General features: G+C 39.7%; 1 protein-coding gene across 2 annotated transcripts; it reads right to left on the bottom strand.

The window, feature by feature from the left end:
- Positions 1-693: 693 nt before the first annotated feature.
- LOC306856135 (intercellular adhesion molecule 3-like) lies at positions 694-10864 on the bottom strand. Of its 2 annotated transcripts, none has more exons than XM_079395172.1 (5): positions 10521-10864; positions 5406-5678; positions 4971-5300; positions 3328-3561; positions 694-2067 (listed from the first exon to the last, which is right to left on the bottom strand). In XM_079395172.1, the coding sequence occupies exons 1-5, from the start codon at positions 10582-10584 to the stop codon at positions 1997-1999; spliced, it is 972 nt and encodes a 323-aa protein (XP_079251298.1). In that variant the 5' UTR covers positions 10585-10864; the 3' UTR covers positions 694-1996. The 2 variants fall into 2 exon arrangements, with proteins under 2 accessions (XP_079251298.1, XP_079251299.1); XM_079395173.1 differs by lacking the exon at positions 694-2067 and adding an exon at positions 2646-3252 and having other exon boundaries at positions 10521-10673.
- Positions 10865-14504: the final 3640 nt, after the last annotated feature.

The raw sequence follows: 14504 nt of genomic DNA, 5'->3' as shown, positions 1-14504 counted from the left end.
GACTTGTACCTTGTAGTGGAGTAATTTTCACTGTAAGGCAGGGGTGCCCAACCCTGTTCCTGGCGATCGACTGTCCTGCAAAGTTTAGCTCCAACTCTAATCAAACACACCTGAAGCAACTAATTAAGGTCTTCAGGATTGCGTGAAAATTAAAGGCAGGTGTGTTTGATTAGAGTTGGAGCTAAACTTTGCAGGACAGTCGATCGCCAGCAACAGGGTTGGGCACCCCTGCTGTAAGGTATCTGTACTTTTACTCAAGTATGGTTTTCCGGTACTCTTTACACCTCTGGTCAGAGAGCTCTCAGAATTCATCAAAAATATTTTATTTATTGTGTTCTGAAGATGAACGAAGGTCTTACAGGTTTGGAACGACATGAGGGTGAGTAATGAGAGAATTTTCAGTTTTGCGTTAACTGTCCCTGGTTCAAGCCATTGATTTACACTGACTTCACATGCATAATTAGAAACTGCTTTTTACGGATTCCTAGGAGATATATATATATATATATATATATATATATAAAATGTTTTCCTCAATCTCAGTTATTCAAAATGTACTCTTTAAAAATAAAATTAAATCCATTCAATGAATCTAAGTGTATGACAAAAAAAGTATCACACTTTGACTGTGGTCAAAATGGCCAACCATAGGAAATGAATGAAAAAATATATATATCTAATGCATTTTTTTTTCAATTCAGTTCATTTTCACTTTATTTTTAATGCACAATAGCAACAAAGTCACAGATGGAAAAACAGAGTATAAACAGTAAAACATCACAGATTGTAGGCCAGATCAAACAGAAACATTTTAGGCTTAGTTTTAAAAATAGGTAATGTAGAGGCATTTCTGATTTGAATTTGTAGGATGTTTCAAAGTTTAGGTGAGGCTACGGTGATAGACTAGACCTAGTTTTTAGACCAACTAATAGCCTCTGAATAGCATAACTAAGAACTCTCACTCGGTGGTGATCTGTCAACACATCAGAGCTATGAAAGTGCTAAACCATTTAGTGACTTAAAACCAGTGAGTAATTTAAAATCAATTCTATAGCGAACAGGTAAACAAAGGACCGTAGGATACTTATGCTTTTGAGCCTATAGCCGCATTTTGAACCATCTAGATTCTAGAGGCAGGCTAGGGAAGAATGGTTAATTATAACAGAGAGATCTGTACAAAATAAAGCCTCATGGAAATAGTAGTGACAAGCTTTTTTAATATATGCTGAATAAAATCTATGTATCAAATAACTACAATGTTAAACAAACACACAGAGAAATGAAGAAGTGAGACTATAAAACATCCAGAGTGCAAAAGATTCACATCTACCAACCCACCCACCTTTACACAAACAGAGTGAGAAATGAGTGGAAGTTTATGACTGTACACATTACTGGAAAAATTCCTGCCTAAAATTGAGAATTGTTACAAAGCAGGTCACATAGAAAACTCCAGCCATCTACTGACCACAGATGCCAGGTTTGACGCCATATTGTATTTGACGTGGATGAAAATGAGAGATAGATTTGCAGTCCTGGTATATATAATGGTGTTTTAGTTTTTTTACAATACACAAATTGTAAAACTGTTTTATGGAACTTTTGTCTACAGAAAATTTTTCAGGAAGAAGAATTCTTATCAGCTGAACAATCAGTTAAACAACAGTACAATCCATTGAATGCACTGTACTTCAGTCCCTCACAGCCTCATTTTCATTCCTGTCATAGTTGAAATACTACCCTAAATAATAGCTACCCTAACTAAGGTCTATTACTTTCATAATATGATTTTGACCTGACATGAAGTCGTTATTTTTTACACTTTTATTTTTCTGGGTTAAAAGTAATGACCCCCAACAGCCTAGCAGTTAGGATATAAAGTCTAAAAAAACGTAACACTAAACCGTTACTAATTCAGGGATGTTAATGTCACATTTCTTAAAAAAAAAAAAAAAAAAGTCATGACCACTTTCAGAAAGCAAAAAGCTTAGGAGAGTTAAATGATAATAATCAATGCAACCAGCAAGTGGAAGAAAATAAGACCAGTCCAGAATGTGGGACGACTACCTGTGGAAGAAAAGCAGTGTTAATAATGGTACAAACAGAAACAACACTCAGTGTTTTCAATGCTGAATCTCTGTCTGCAGATGCACTTTAAAAAAATACAGGTTCCAAAAGGGGGGTTTGCCAATGATGCCATAAAAGGACTATTCTTGGTTCCCCAAAAGTTCTTAAAAAAGAAAAAAAAAAGAAGTTTCTTAAAGAAACTTTCCAGAAAGAACCTTTAGTGGAATGGAATAATTCCAGGTTCTTTAAGGTTCAGGTTAAAGGTTCTTTGTGGAACCATGGATGCAAAAAAAATAAATAAAATTATGTACAAAAGAGTGACTCTGGTTTTACACCCAGAAACCAAGCACAATGTATAAAATAAGAAACGCCCAATCTAACATCCAGAAAAAAAAATATATAGGCTATATCTGCACAAAGTATTCAAGTTATCAGATATGTCTCAAATGTCCACTCGTTAATAAGAGCAAAACAACTAAACTCAAAGAATATGAAATGCAATACAAATTGTCTAAATTCATATTTATGCATTCTTATTCAAATTGTGGCGGGAGGAGCAAACGACAGACACAGTGGGTGTGGCGTCAGGCCTCGTAGAGGTTTTTATTAAACAATAATAATCAAAATAGTGTCCAAGGGGAAAAAGTGTCCAAAATAAACAGGGGATCTGGTGTCCTCGTCGTGCTGCGGGGTATGTGAAGGAGGGCAGTGTTCAGAAAGGAAGGGTCCAGGGAAGGGGCGGAGTCCGGTGGCCGCACGCGCTCCCCTCTCGGGCCCAGGAGCGAGTGGCGGCGGCTTCTCTCGAGCGGCTTCGTCCTACTCCTTGGCCCCCAGAGCTTCTGGGGGATTAAACGGCCCGGCATCCTGGCCCGTCAGCCGTAACGGGTGCGGCAGTCTTCCTACTCGACGCGCCCTTCCTGGACCCACGAGGACAGCAGCGTGCATGCACGGGGAAAAGACCGGTCTCTCGAGGAGAGGCGCGCTCGGCATTTAAACGGCGGCGGTGATGAGGCTCTATTCACATCAGGTGCGCCTCATCACACGCCGCCAGCCGTGGCTATTCAGCACCCCTCCTCTCTCACACACCCACTCCCGTCGGGAGCCTGGTGAAGGGCGGCGAATACGGGACGGGGTGGTGATGGTGATAAGGGGGGAGGCAGCCGACTCGTCACAAAATAATCATTACTGCAAATTTACATTTTACATGAATCAAACAGACAAATGATACGCACATGATTTATTTTTTCACTTATAACCCACCTTTAGATTTGACGATGAACACTTTGCTGTCGCTTCCCAGAGTGTTTGTGGCGGTGCACGTGTAGTTTCCTGGACTGAGTGTGGAGGACTTGAGCACTGAGGAGCTGATCTGCTCTTTCAGATGATCTGAGCGCCATGTGTATGTAGGAGCCGGGTTTGCCTTCACTGTACAATCTAGAATAACCTCATCGTCTTTTATGATGGTCTCTGTTGAACTGGAGTGTTGTGGTTTATCTGAGGAGGACAGAGATACATTTCTCAGAACAACAGCATCATGATGAGCAGCTGTTATTAAAAGGGACCTATTATGCCCCTTTTTACAAGATGTAAAATAAGTCTGATGTCCCCAGAGCGTATATGTGAAGTTTTAGTTCAATATACCCCACAGATAATTTTTTACAGCTTGTTAAAATCGCCACTTTTAAGGTATGAGCCAAAACAGGCTGTTTTGAGTGTGTTGCTTTAAATGCGCTTCAGCTGGTGCTCCCGGAGAATAGGGCGGGGCTTCAAGAGCTCGAGCTCTGCATTAGCAGTGCTAGCCTTTGCAAATAAACATTAATACAAACCTGTTGTCTTTACAGAAAACTATTCGGTTTCAAAGTCAGTCATCTGATTATACTGTGAATAATAAATTTGCGTTTATGAATTACACAGACTGGGAGCACGGCGGGATAAAAAATAACAACATAGCTGGTCTCATGGTACATGGCATGCTATCACAAACTTTATAAGTCCCACTTCTGATTATGAGCTCGACAACTTCAAGCGATCGCCTCACATTGCTTTCATGCGCAACTTTTAACTACCACATACCTATTCAAGATCATTCTGGCAGCACTTGAAGGCAGCATCAGTGAAAACACACAGAGACAATGAAAGCTTTAGCAATTAGCCTTACAGAGTGCCAAGAAGCTCTTTCAGAAAAGATAATGTGAAAAACAAACGTGTGATACTTTGTCTGGAGCTGACGTTCGTGCACGAAGTGTTGGTATTAATTCCTAAACATTTAGGGGACTTTACAGATTTTTTTCCGGGATATTTCCTTCGAAAATTAAATTTAACCACAGTGTCCTCGGCTCAGATGAGGGGAGATTATGGAGACTCCTATGTATATTAGTGCATCCCAAAACACAACGCTTGTAAAGCCTCTTTGGCGCTGACATTGTTCATATCTCCAGTAGCTTCTCACTCAGGCCTGTGTTTATGCTAATAGGATAGAGAGCGTCACAAATGGCCAGGACTTTTTCCCCTCAGTGACGTGCACAGAGGGAGAATCTGGAACAGCTGGTTTGGAAAGACGGTTTATGATTTATTGGTTTTATTAAAAAATATTTTTAATATTATAGGCTGGTTATTTTCACACTGCAGCCACACTGTGTTCAAACACCTTATAAAAGTGATTTTTGCATAATAGGTCCCCTTTAACAGATCACTAAAAATACTGCACAACTGAAACCTTTTGATCTGTGTTCATTCAATTCGTATGTAATATTTAATCAAATAATTTAAATTAATATGGAAATCTCTGTGTGAGATGAAATATGACTTCATCTCACACAGAGATGTGAATATCCTTCACACTAGAAGGCCCTTCAGAAAATATAAACTGTATTATATGGCTAGCTTAGAACTAATAAACTTACAGTATACTTCAACATTAAGAGGTTTTGATGAATTTGTAGGATGAGGTTGAGGTCCTTCTGCTCCCAGATCCAGCTCTGCTTCACACCTGTATTGAGCTCCATCATCAGCTCTGTCTGGACGGATCAGGAGTGTGACATTTTCATTCATTGGAGTCTCACTAGTGTCAGTGAAAGTGGTTTGATCCAGCAGAGTCTGTCCTTTGTACCATTTGACAGCGAGATACTGAACAGGAGCCACATCGTGAACATCACACTGGAGCTTATACTGCTCTCCCTCCATCATTGGTCCGCTGTGATCCACAGTGCTGATGGACACACTGTCTGGAGTCTCTGTGGAGGAAGATTTACACTCTGAAATCTGCTGTGATCAATGAACATTTATTAGATATTTCTGAGAATGAAAAGACAAAAAATATCAGTAACAGAGAAACTCACTGTAAACAGTGACTGGGAGCTCTACTTGACACAGAGCCGGATCGCCTATTTTATAGTTTATGAAGCAGAATGGCTTTATGTCCCATTCTGTCAGTTTTGACACTCTCCATGTGATCAGATTCTGGTTTGTGGTCTTATGCACTGCTCCCTCACTGGCTTCCCATCCCATCCCTTGATGCGGGACAGAAGTGTTACAGGTAACTGCAACAGAATCGCCGTACCTCACAACAGCTCTCCGTGGGTTGAGCTGAACAGGACATTCAGCTTGTGCACCTGTTAATCACATTGAGAAACGTGATTTAAAACGGGTGAAGTTACAGCACAGAATAGCAGCACTGAAGTATCAGATTACAAGCTCAGATATAATCTACAGTACCATGAGTCCTTAAGACTTACAAACTGGCCACTGCGTACATCTAGAGCTTTGTATTTTATAGAGCTGGGCTGATAACATTTAGTTTTTGGTTGTTTAGTTTTTGGTTGGTCATTTAGTTTTTGGTTAGTCATTTAGTTTTTGGTTAGTCAAACGGGTTGGCGCGTTTGGTCGGGTTGTTAGTTAGTGCGCTATACGGAACCGTTTGCCACTGAACCTGCTTTAACGACGACAGTGGGGCTTCGACTGCCTTATTCAAACGGCTTTTCTATAACGTGTGAATATATCCACTATAGCGTTCTATAACAAATCCGATCAGAGCGCCTGTTTATCACTAGTTTTATTCTGATTCTCGAGTCTGCTATTAGCTTATAGCCCGTTAGCATCGGCAGCGTGGCAGCTGCTAATCTCGCTTTCATTGCAAATCCTCTATTCACACACATTACTATCGTTTCACTGTTACTTGCTTAAATGGCGGATTTGTGTCTACCTCTGAGTGCAGGTGAGGACACGTTCGAGCTGCATTCGGTGCAGCTGGAGCTGGAGGCCGTGGAGAAACAGATCCGCGACCTGCTGGAGAAAAAGGCCCAGCTGAAGGAACGGAGAGCTGCGCTGGAAACATCCCGGGCTGACGCTCACAAGTCCGGGGTAAGTATACAGCACGCTGCTAACACTCCCACCACCTCTACTCCGTGTGTTTCTCTGCACAGACCCTGTGCACCCAGGACTCGATCGTTGGAGACTCCATTGTCCGGCACGTCCGTGCTACGCTAGCTGAAGGTAAAGTACACGCTTCTAACATCCCCACCACCTACTCCGTGTGTTTCTTTGCACAGACCCTGTGCACCCAGAACGCGATCTTCCCAGATGTCCTTCATCTCCACCCGGAACCGCTTCGCCCCCCTCCACGAGACGGAACGCGATGCTGTGGTCGTGGGAAGCTCCATCGTCCGGCACGTCCATGCTACGTCAGCTGAAGGTAAAGTGCACACTCACTGTTTCACGCAAAATAAATGAACAAAAACTATTTTTAAAACTTGGGCTCTTAAATATTAGATCACTCGCACCCAAAGCAGTTATTGTAAATGAAATGATCACAGATAATCATTTTGATGTACTCTGCCTGACTGAAGCCTGGCTTAAACCAAATGAATATTTTGGTCTAAATGAGTCTACTCCACCAAGCTACTGTTCGTGGCGGCGGTGTTGCAACAATATATAGTGATATTCTCAATGTTACTCAGAAAACAGGATACAGGAGGTTTAAATACTTCTGCTTAATGTTACACTGTTAGATATGAAAAAAAAATCTCTCCTATCTCTTGCTCTGGCTACTGTGTAGACCGCCAGGGCCATATACAGATTTCCTAAAAGAATTTGCAGATTTCCTCTCAGATCTACTAGTTAATGTTGATAAACTGCTAATTGTCGGAGATTTTAACATTCACGTTGATAATACAAATGATGCGTTAGGACTTACGTTTACTGACCTAATAAACTCTCTTGGAGTCAAGCAAAACGTCACCGGGCCCACTCATCGTTTTAATCATACGTTAGATTTAATTATATCGCATGGACTTGATCTTACTGATATAGATATCGTACCTCAAAGTGACGATGTTACTGATCATTTCCTTGTATCGTGCATGCTGCCTATTACTGATATTAGTTATATGGCTCCGCGTTATCGTCTGGGCAGAACTATTGTTCCAGCCACCAAAGACAGATTCACAAATAACCTGCCTGATTTATCTCAACTGCTCTGTGTACCCATAAATACGCATGAACTAGACGAAATGACTAGCAACATGGGCACTATCTTCTCTAATACATTAGAAGCTGTTGCCCCCCTCAAATTGAAAAAGGTTAGAGAAAAACGTACTGCGCCATGGTACAACAGTTATACCCATTCTCTCAAGAAAGAAACTCGTAATCTTGAGCGCAAATGGAGTAAAACTAACTTAGAAGTTTTTAGAATTGCGTGGAAAAACAATATGTCCAGCTATAGACAGGCTCTAAAAGCTGCCAGGGCAGAGCATATCCGCAAACTCATAGATAATAACCAAAACAATCCAAGGTTCTTATTTAGCACAGTGGCTAGACTAACAAATAAACAGACACCACCCAATCTAAATATTCCCTCACAGTTTAATAGTAATGATTTTATGAATTTCTTTTCTGATAAAATAGATAACATCAGAAATACAATATCAAATGTAGATTCTACTGCGTCTAGTATTTCAGCTTCATTCATCGCACCCAAAGAAAAACTGCCGTGCTTTACAACTATAAGACAGGAAGAGCTAAATAAACTTATCAGTGCATCTAAACCAACAACGTGTTTATTAGATCCTGTACCTACTAAATTACTGAAAGAGTTGTTACCTGTAGCAGAAGAACCGCTTCTCAATATTATTAACTCATCGTTATCTTTAGGTCACGTCCCAAAACCATTCAAGGTGGCGGTTATTAAGCCTCTTATTAAGAAACCGCAACTAGATTCAAATGAACTGGCAAATTACAGACCCATTTCAAATCTTCCGTTTATGTCAAAAATTTTTGAAAAAGTTGTGTCTACTCAATTATGCTCCTTTTTGCAAAAAAATTATCTCTATGAAGAATTTCAGTCAGGTTTCAGGCCCAATCATAGTACAGAAACTGCACTTGTTAAAATTACGAATGACTTACTACTTGCTTCAGATCAAGGCTGCACCTCATTGCTAGTATTACTTGATCTTAGTGCTGCGTTTGACACTATAGACCATAATATACTCATAGATCGATTACAAAACTATATTGGTATTCAAGGACAGGCTTTAAGATGGTTTAGATCCTACCTGTTCGATCGCTACCACTTTGTTCATTTAAATGGGGAGTCATCTCAATTATCACCAGTAAAGTATGGAGTACCACAAGGATCTGTCCTAGGTCCTCTGCTATTTTCAATATACATGTTGCCCCTTGGAAATATTATTAGAAAACACGGGATAAGTTTTCATTGCTATGCTGATGATACTCAACTATATATCTCAACAAGACCAGATGAAACTTCTCAACTATCTAAGCTAATAGATTGTGTAAAAAGTGTAAAAGATTGGATGACCAATAATTTCCTCCTACTAAATTCAGATAAGACAGAGATATTACTTATTGGACCAAAACACAGTACACAGAATCTCGTGGATTATAATTTGCAACTAGACGGATGTACTGTTACGTCCTCTAAAGTCAAAAATCTGGGTGTTATTTTAGACAGCAACTTGTCCTTTGAAAATCATATTTCCCATGTTACAAAAACAGCATTCTTCCATCTCAGGAACATTGCTAAGCTTCGAAGCATGCTGCCTGTTTCTGATGCAGAAAAGCTAGTTCATGCATTTATGACCTTTAGACTGGACTATTGTAATGCACTGCTAGATGGTTGTCCTGCATCTTCAATAAACTACAGATAGTCCAAAATGCAGCGGCTAGAGTTCTTACCAGATCAAGAAAATATGATCATATTACTCCAATTTTACAGTCTCTGCACTGGCTACCTATTAAGTTCCGTATCATTTACAAAATATTATTACTTGCCTATAAGGCCCTAAATGGTTTAGCTCCTGCGTACCTAACTTGTCTTCTACCATGCTACAATCCAACCCGCTCCCTAAGGTCGCAAAACTCTGGACTTTTGGTAGTACCTAGGATAGCAAAGTCCACTAAAGGAGGTAGAGCTTTTTCACATTTGGCTCCCAAACTCTGGAATAGCCTTCCTGATAACATTCGGGGTTCAGACACACTCTCTCTGTTTAAATCTAGATTAAAGACACATCTCTTTAGCCAAGCATTCACATAATGCATTTTATAATCTTGTACTGCAGTTATATCTGATCAAATGTACATTATTATTATTCTTTAGCTTGGGTTGAACAATTTATTTTTGCTTAGATGGAACAGCAGCTACGCTAATCATGTCTCTGCTTGTCTCTACGTTTCTGCCACGGGATTAACATCCCGTGGTAGCCAGGAATTACAGAACTTCAGTCTGGATCTAACCATTACATGATCTGAGATGACCGAACACCTGAGATGGAGGATCAGCGCCGGGAGATGACGTATGTGTCCCTGATCGTAGGCAGAGGCCAAACACCTGTATGAACGCCAGAGACAGATCCCCATTGAGGACCCCGCCACTTAGACAGCCATCGGAAAAGACCACTGGAACCAGCTGAGCCCATTCAATCTGACTTGCTGCAGTTTGGAACTGAACTGCTGGTTTGTTTGGCCAGAGGAGAATTGGCCCCCCGACTGAGCCTGGTTTCTCCCAAGGTTTTTTCTCCATTCTGTCACCGATGGAGTTTTGGTTCCTTGCCGCTGTCGCCTCTGGCTTGCTTAGTTGGGGACGCTTCATTTCCAGCGATATCGCCGAACTTATTGCAAAGACACTATTTAAACTTATTGACACATTATTTTCCTTTTTTTGATATTGTGCAGTGCTTTGACACAATTTGCATTGTAAAAAGCGCTATATAAATAAAGGTGACTTGACTTGACTTGTTGTAAAAGTCCATCTATTGTCATAATCATTATATGTAGCAAAACACTTTACTGATAAATGCAGAAGCAAGACAACATTTGGCAGTGTTAGTCCAAGCTCAAACATGTAAATTGTTTAGAAATTAATTTAACACGCTAAACATTGGTCCTAAGAAAAAAAAAACCCTAAGTTATAAAGAATGTTTGCGCTTCAGCATACACACCTGTGAGACTCATAAGCTGTGAAACTGCCAAGAGATACACAAATCCATAGAAAAGTTGAAGCATATTCACTGTGCTCAAGGAAAAGCCAGTTGAACAGAAAATGTTGGAAATAAGGGCTAACTCTCTGACTGTATGGTCTGTGACTGAATAGCTGCGCTTTGAGCACAAAATAATGAAGCAAAAAAAGAAAGAACAAACCCCACCCAGAAAATTTTCTGAGAGGTCATTTCAGTGGACTGACTCCAAGATCTGTTCACTTTAATAGATGGCCGCAAAACAGAAGCAGAAATTAAACTAAATGATCTCTAGTAATAACCTGAATCCTTGAAATAAGCTGAGTTGTGGTTAGACAACCAGACAACCAGAATATCTGTAGATGAGGCTTGGGGTTGATCGACACAGGGTTCTTTTTTTGGTTCATAATTTGATGCTTACACAGACATTTAGCATACAAAACAACAAAAACCAATCTAAAGTTTCTTTAAACCTTTTTCCAAGGGGTCCAAGGCCGACAAATGGCTCAGTTTTATTCTATACAGTGCCATCTTGTGGTAATTGCAGGATACAACAGAACATAAACCAGAAACATCTTCAACAAATTCATCCACACAATATCAGATTGAGAGATCATGCAGACTGTGGCCTGGGATCCTGTGAAATAGACTGCATGTGCTGAATATACAGCATGTCTGGAACCTCACACGCCATTCCGACCAGTGTTTGGTGGCAGATATGAAAGAAGTGACACCACGTGTTTGCAAAGTTCACATGGATCCATTTTCCAAACCAATTTCCAATTCAGACACCATAGAGGAGAAGAACAATACTTTTATAACAGTTGTTGCTACAAATCTGAGGTTCCTGAGACTATCAATACTTTGCATAGCAGCACAAACTTTTTTCTTGTTCTTCAGTTTAGGGGTTTGTTGATGCACCACTGTAAATTCTGCTTCTGATTTATTTCTTAGTTTCATCATTGCTATTCAAGTTCAAGTTGAGCTTTATTGTCATTCTGCTACATGTGTGGATATATAGTGGAAAGAAATGTCGTGTCTCTCAGGACCACGGTGCTACATACTAGTTAAACATAAGATAAACATACAGCAATGCAAGTATAAGAGAGAAAAAAAAAATAGCATCTGACTATACATATACTATAAATACTATAACTACTATACCTAGTTGCCTAGACATACACAAACTGAGACTGTACAAGAACTTTACATATATACTGTACATGAAATTGTGCAAAAAGATAGAAATAAAAATTGTATATATATTTCGTACATTAAATTGTTGTGCAGATTAAAGAGACATTTTGTGGGAAGCAGCGCATAGTGCAAAAAGATTTGTAGTGCAATGCTCAAGTAAACATTATTTTGTAGTGCAATGCTGAAGTAAACATTATTTTGTAGTGCAATGCTGAAGTAGGGGTGTGCGATATGACGATTTTTGATCGTGGACGATAAAAATGTCTCCACGATCTGCTTTTGAAGAAATATCGTAGTATCGCGCTACCGCGCACATTGTCAAATACAGTTCTGGCGCCGCCGTCTCTATATACTGTACAACACGACATACAGCAGTAGAGTTACTCAGACAGGACACTGCACTTATTCGCGATCGCAAAAGTACATTATTTGCACACAAGCCTTGCTGGTTAAATGTTTAATTCGCGCGCTGGTCTGACGTGCGCTTGTTCTGAGCGCATACACCTGAAGCACGCGCGCTAAAACGCCTGTCTAACAGCGCCTGATTACTCAACTAAGTTATATTTTGCGCTAATACTGTCAAAACACACAAGGTTTACATACAGACTGAGTTGGTTATCTCTAAAATGAAAGTAAATAGTTAAGAGAGAAACGGATGCGTGCCTGTACTGTATATTAGATGCGTGCAGCTCTTAAAGGGACAGGACACTAAACATGCTGTCGACTGTCATTAAAGGGATAGTTCACCCTAAAATTGAATTTCTGTCATTATTTACTCAGTTGAAAACCAAACAGTTGCTGGTCTACATTGACTTTGATAGTAGGAAAGAAAAATCCTATGGAAGTCACTGAGGACCAGCAACTGTTTGGTTTTCCACCTTCTTCAAAATAGCATTTATAAATGTTCAGCAGAAGAAAGAAACTCATTCCGGTTTAAAACAACTTTTGAGTAAATGATGATATAAAAATAAAACATTATGACAGAATTGACAGACAGATGACAGAATATTATTTTGTGGGGGAACTATTCATTTAACGTTAACAAAACAACAAAACGCAAAAGAGAAAAATCACTCACTATTCTTGACTGAAAAACTTTAATACAGTTGCTTTAGGAATCAGTCTATCTAGTGTTTTATTTTTATATTTGTTCATTCAATTTCATTGAATGCTCTGCTAAATGCACCTATTGTACCTGGAAATAAAGCACTGTTTGTTTTATTTGTATATTATGTGTATTTGTAATGTGTATCTTTGTTCTTATTTTTTAATAAGAAAAATAAAATAATGACAAAGATTTTTTATCTTCACCCACTTTGGCCTAAATATCTGCCATGCATCTTTGTCTTTCTAGTTTGGCTGTAATGCTCAGACAACTTGTAAAACCAAAATAGTAAAACTAACAAAGAATCGGGATAAAAATCGTGAATCGTGATATTTCTATAAAAAATCGTGATATTATATTTTTCCCATATCGCCCACCCCTATGCTGAAGTAAACATTTTTTGAATTAAAATGTTATTGAGTATTATTTTTTAACAGTGTTTTGATATTACATTGCATTGTTACACCAGTCTTTGTTGATATACACACACAAGCCACCTCCGCGGGTCTTACCAGATAGTGATGAATCTCTGTCCGCTCGGAAGCTGGTTAGTGCGTGCTGCTGAATGGCGGAGTCCGGGATGTTGTCGTTTAGCCATGTTTCGGTGAAAACAAACACACAACAATCCCTTGCCTCATGCTGTGTAGACCGACTGAGTTGAATTAAGTCCAGTTTGTTTTCCAGAGAGCGAACGTTTGAGAGCATGAGTGTTGGAAGAGCCGGTCTTGTGGGGTTAGCTCTTAGCCTAGCTCGTATACCTCCGCGCTTACCGCGCTTCCGTCCTCTCTCACACCGCTTGTGACGCTGCCTTGTGCAGGTAGCGTCAGTAGGCGAGGCCGCGGTCTCGAGATCCGGCTCCAGCAGTAAACAAAGGCCTCGTAGCTTCTCAGTAGTCGCCGGCGAGAGTTGTTGTTTGTACGCGTTGCCGATATCCAAAAGACTTTGGCGATCATAGATGAGTTTTGGAGTGATTTCCTTATGAGTTAGCGGTAAACCGACACTATTTGGAGACGAACAGACGACATTAAAAGACATAAAAGCACCGTCTTTGGGACCCGGAGCAGCCGCTGCATCTGATCGCGCCGCTGCGTCTGATCGCGCCGCCATCTAAAAAAAGAAAGAAAAGAAAAGAAAGAAAGAAAAATAATAAAAACACTTATTGAGTGGCCAACTGTCATTACAGTGGTGTCATTTGTGACAAGTTGACAACAAGTTGAGAAAACTCAAAAATCTGCTGAAGCTGGTTGCCTTACATTTTTAAGTTTGCTCAACTTTTTTTTTTTTCCAGTGCAGTAGGTAAACTCTGAAAACAATTTGCGGCTGGAAAATGGTCATTAATATTAAATATAGGCTAAATCATTAAAAGAATCATTCACCAAATGAATCATTCATCATTTAAATGGTTAAATGATGAATGATTCACAACACTTGATATTCAACAACCATGTTTGTGTATAAATCTATACATCATTTACTGTATTGTCTAAGTGACATGGCAGTGAATCGAAATACTGCACAAGCACATATATAATAAATTGCTACAGTAGAATAGAGATCCATGTTAATCTCCAGTGTTTTTGGGAGTTTGATTGGAAACACCATTACGAATGACTAATATTAAGCAATACGAAGATTATTATGTACATATCAGTCAGTCACCAAGCAAA

This window comes from Barbus barbus (assembly GCF_936440315.1).
Source record: "Barbus barbus genome assembly, chromosome: 3".
Taxonomy (NCBI): domain Eukaryota; kingdom Metazoa; phylum Chordata; class Actinopteri; order Cypriniformes; family Cyprinidae; genus Barbus; species Barbus barbus.
The sequence above is the reverse complement of the archived record's forward strand: the minus strand, read 5'-3'. Positions and strand labels throughout refer to the sequence as shown.

Coding starts and splice junctions, on each gene's coding strand:
- LOC306856135 (XM_079395172.1), bottom strand. CDS start 10,584: ATGCTTCAACTTTTCTATGGATTTGTGTATCTCTTGGCAGTTTCACAG. Junction 5,301..5,405: donor GCTCCCAGTCACTGTTTACA/GTGAGTTTCTCT, acceptor CTTCCTCCACAG/AGACTCCAGACAGTGTGTCC. Junction 3,562..4,970: donor TCTTAATGTTGAAGTATACT/GTAAGTTTATTA, acceptor TGTCCTCCTCAG/ATAAACCACAACACTCCAGT.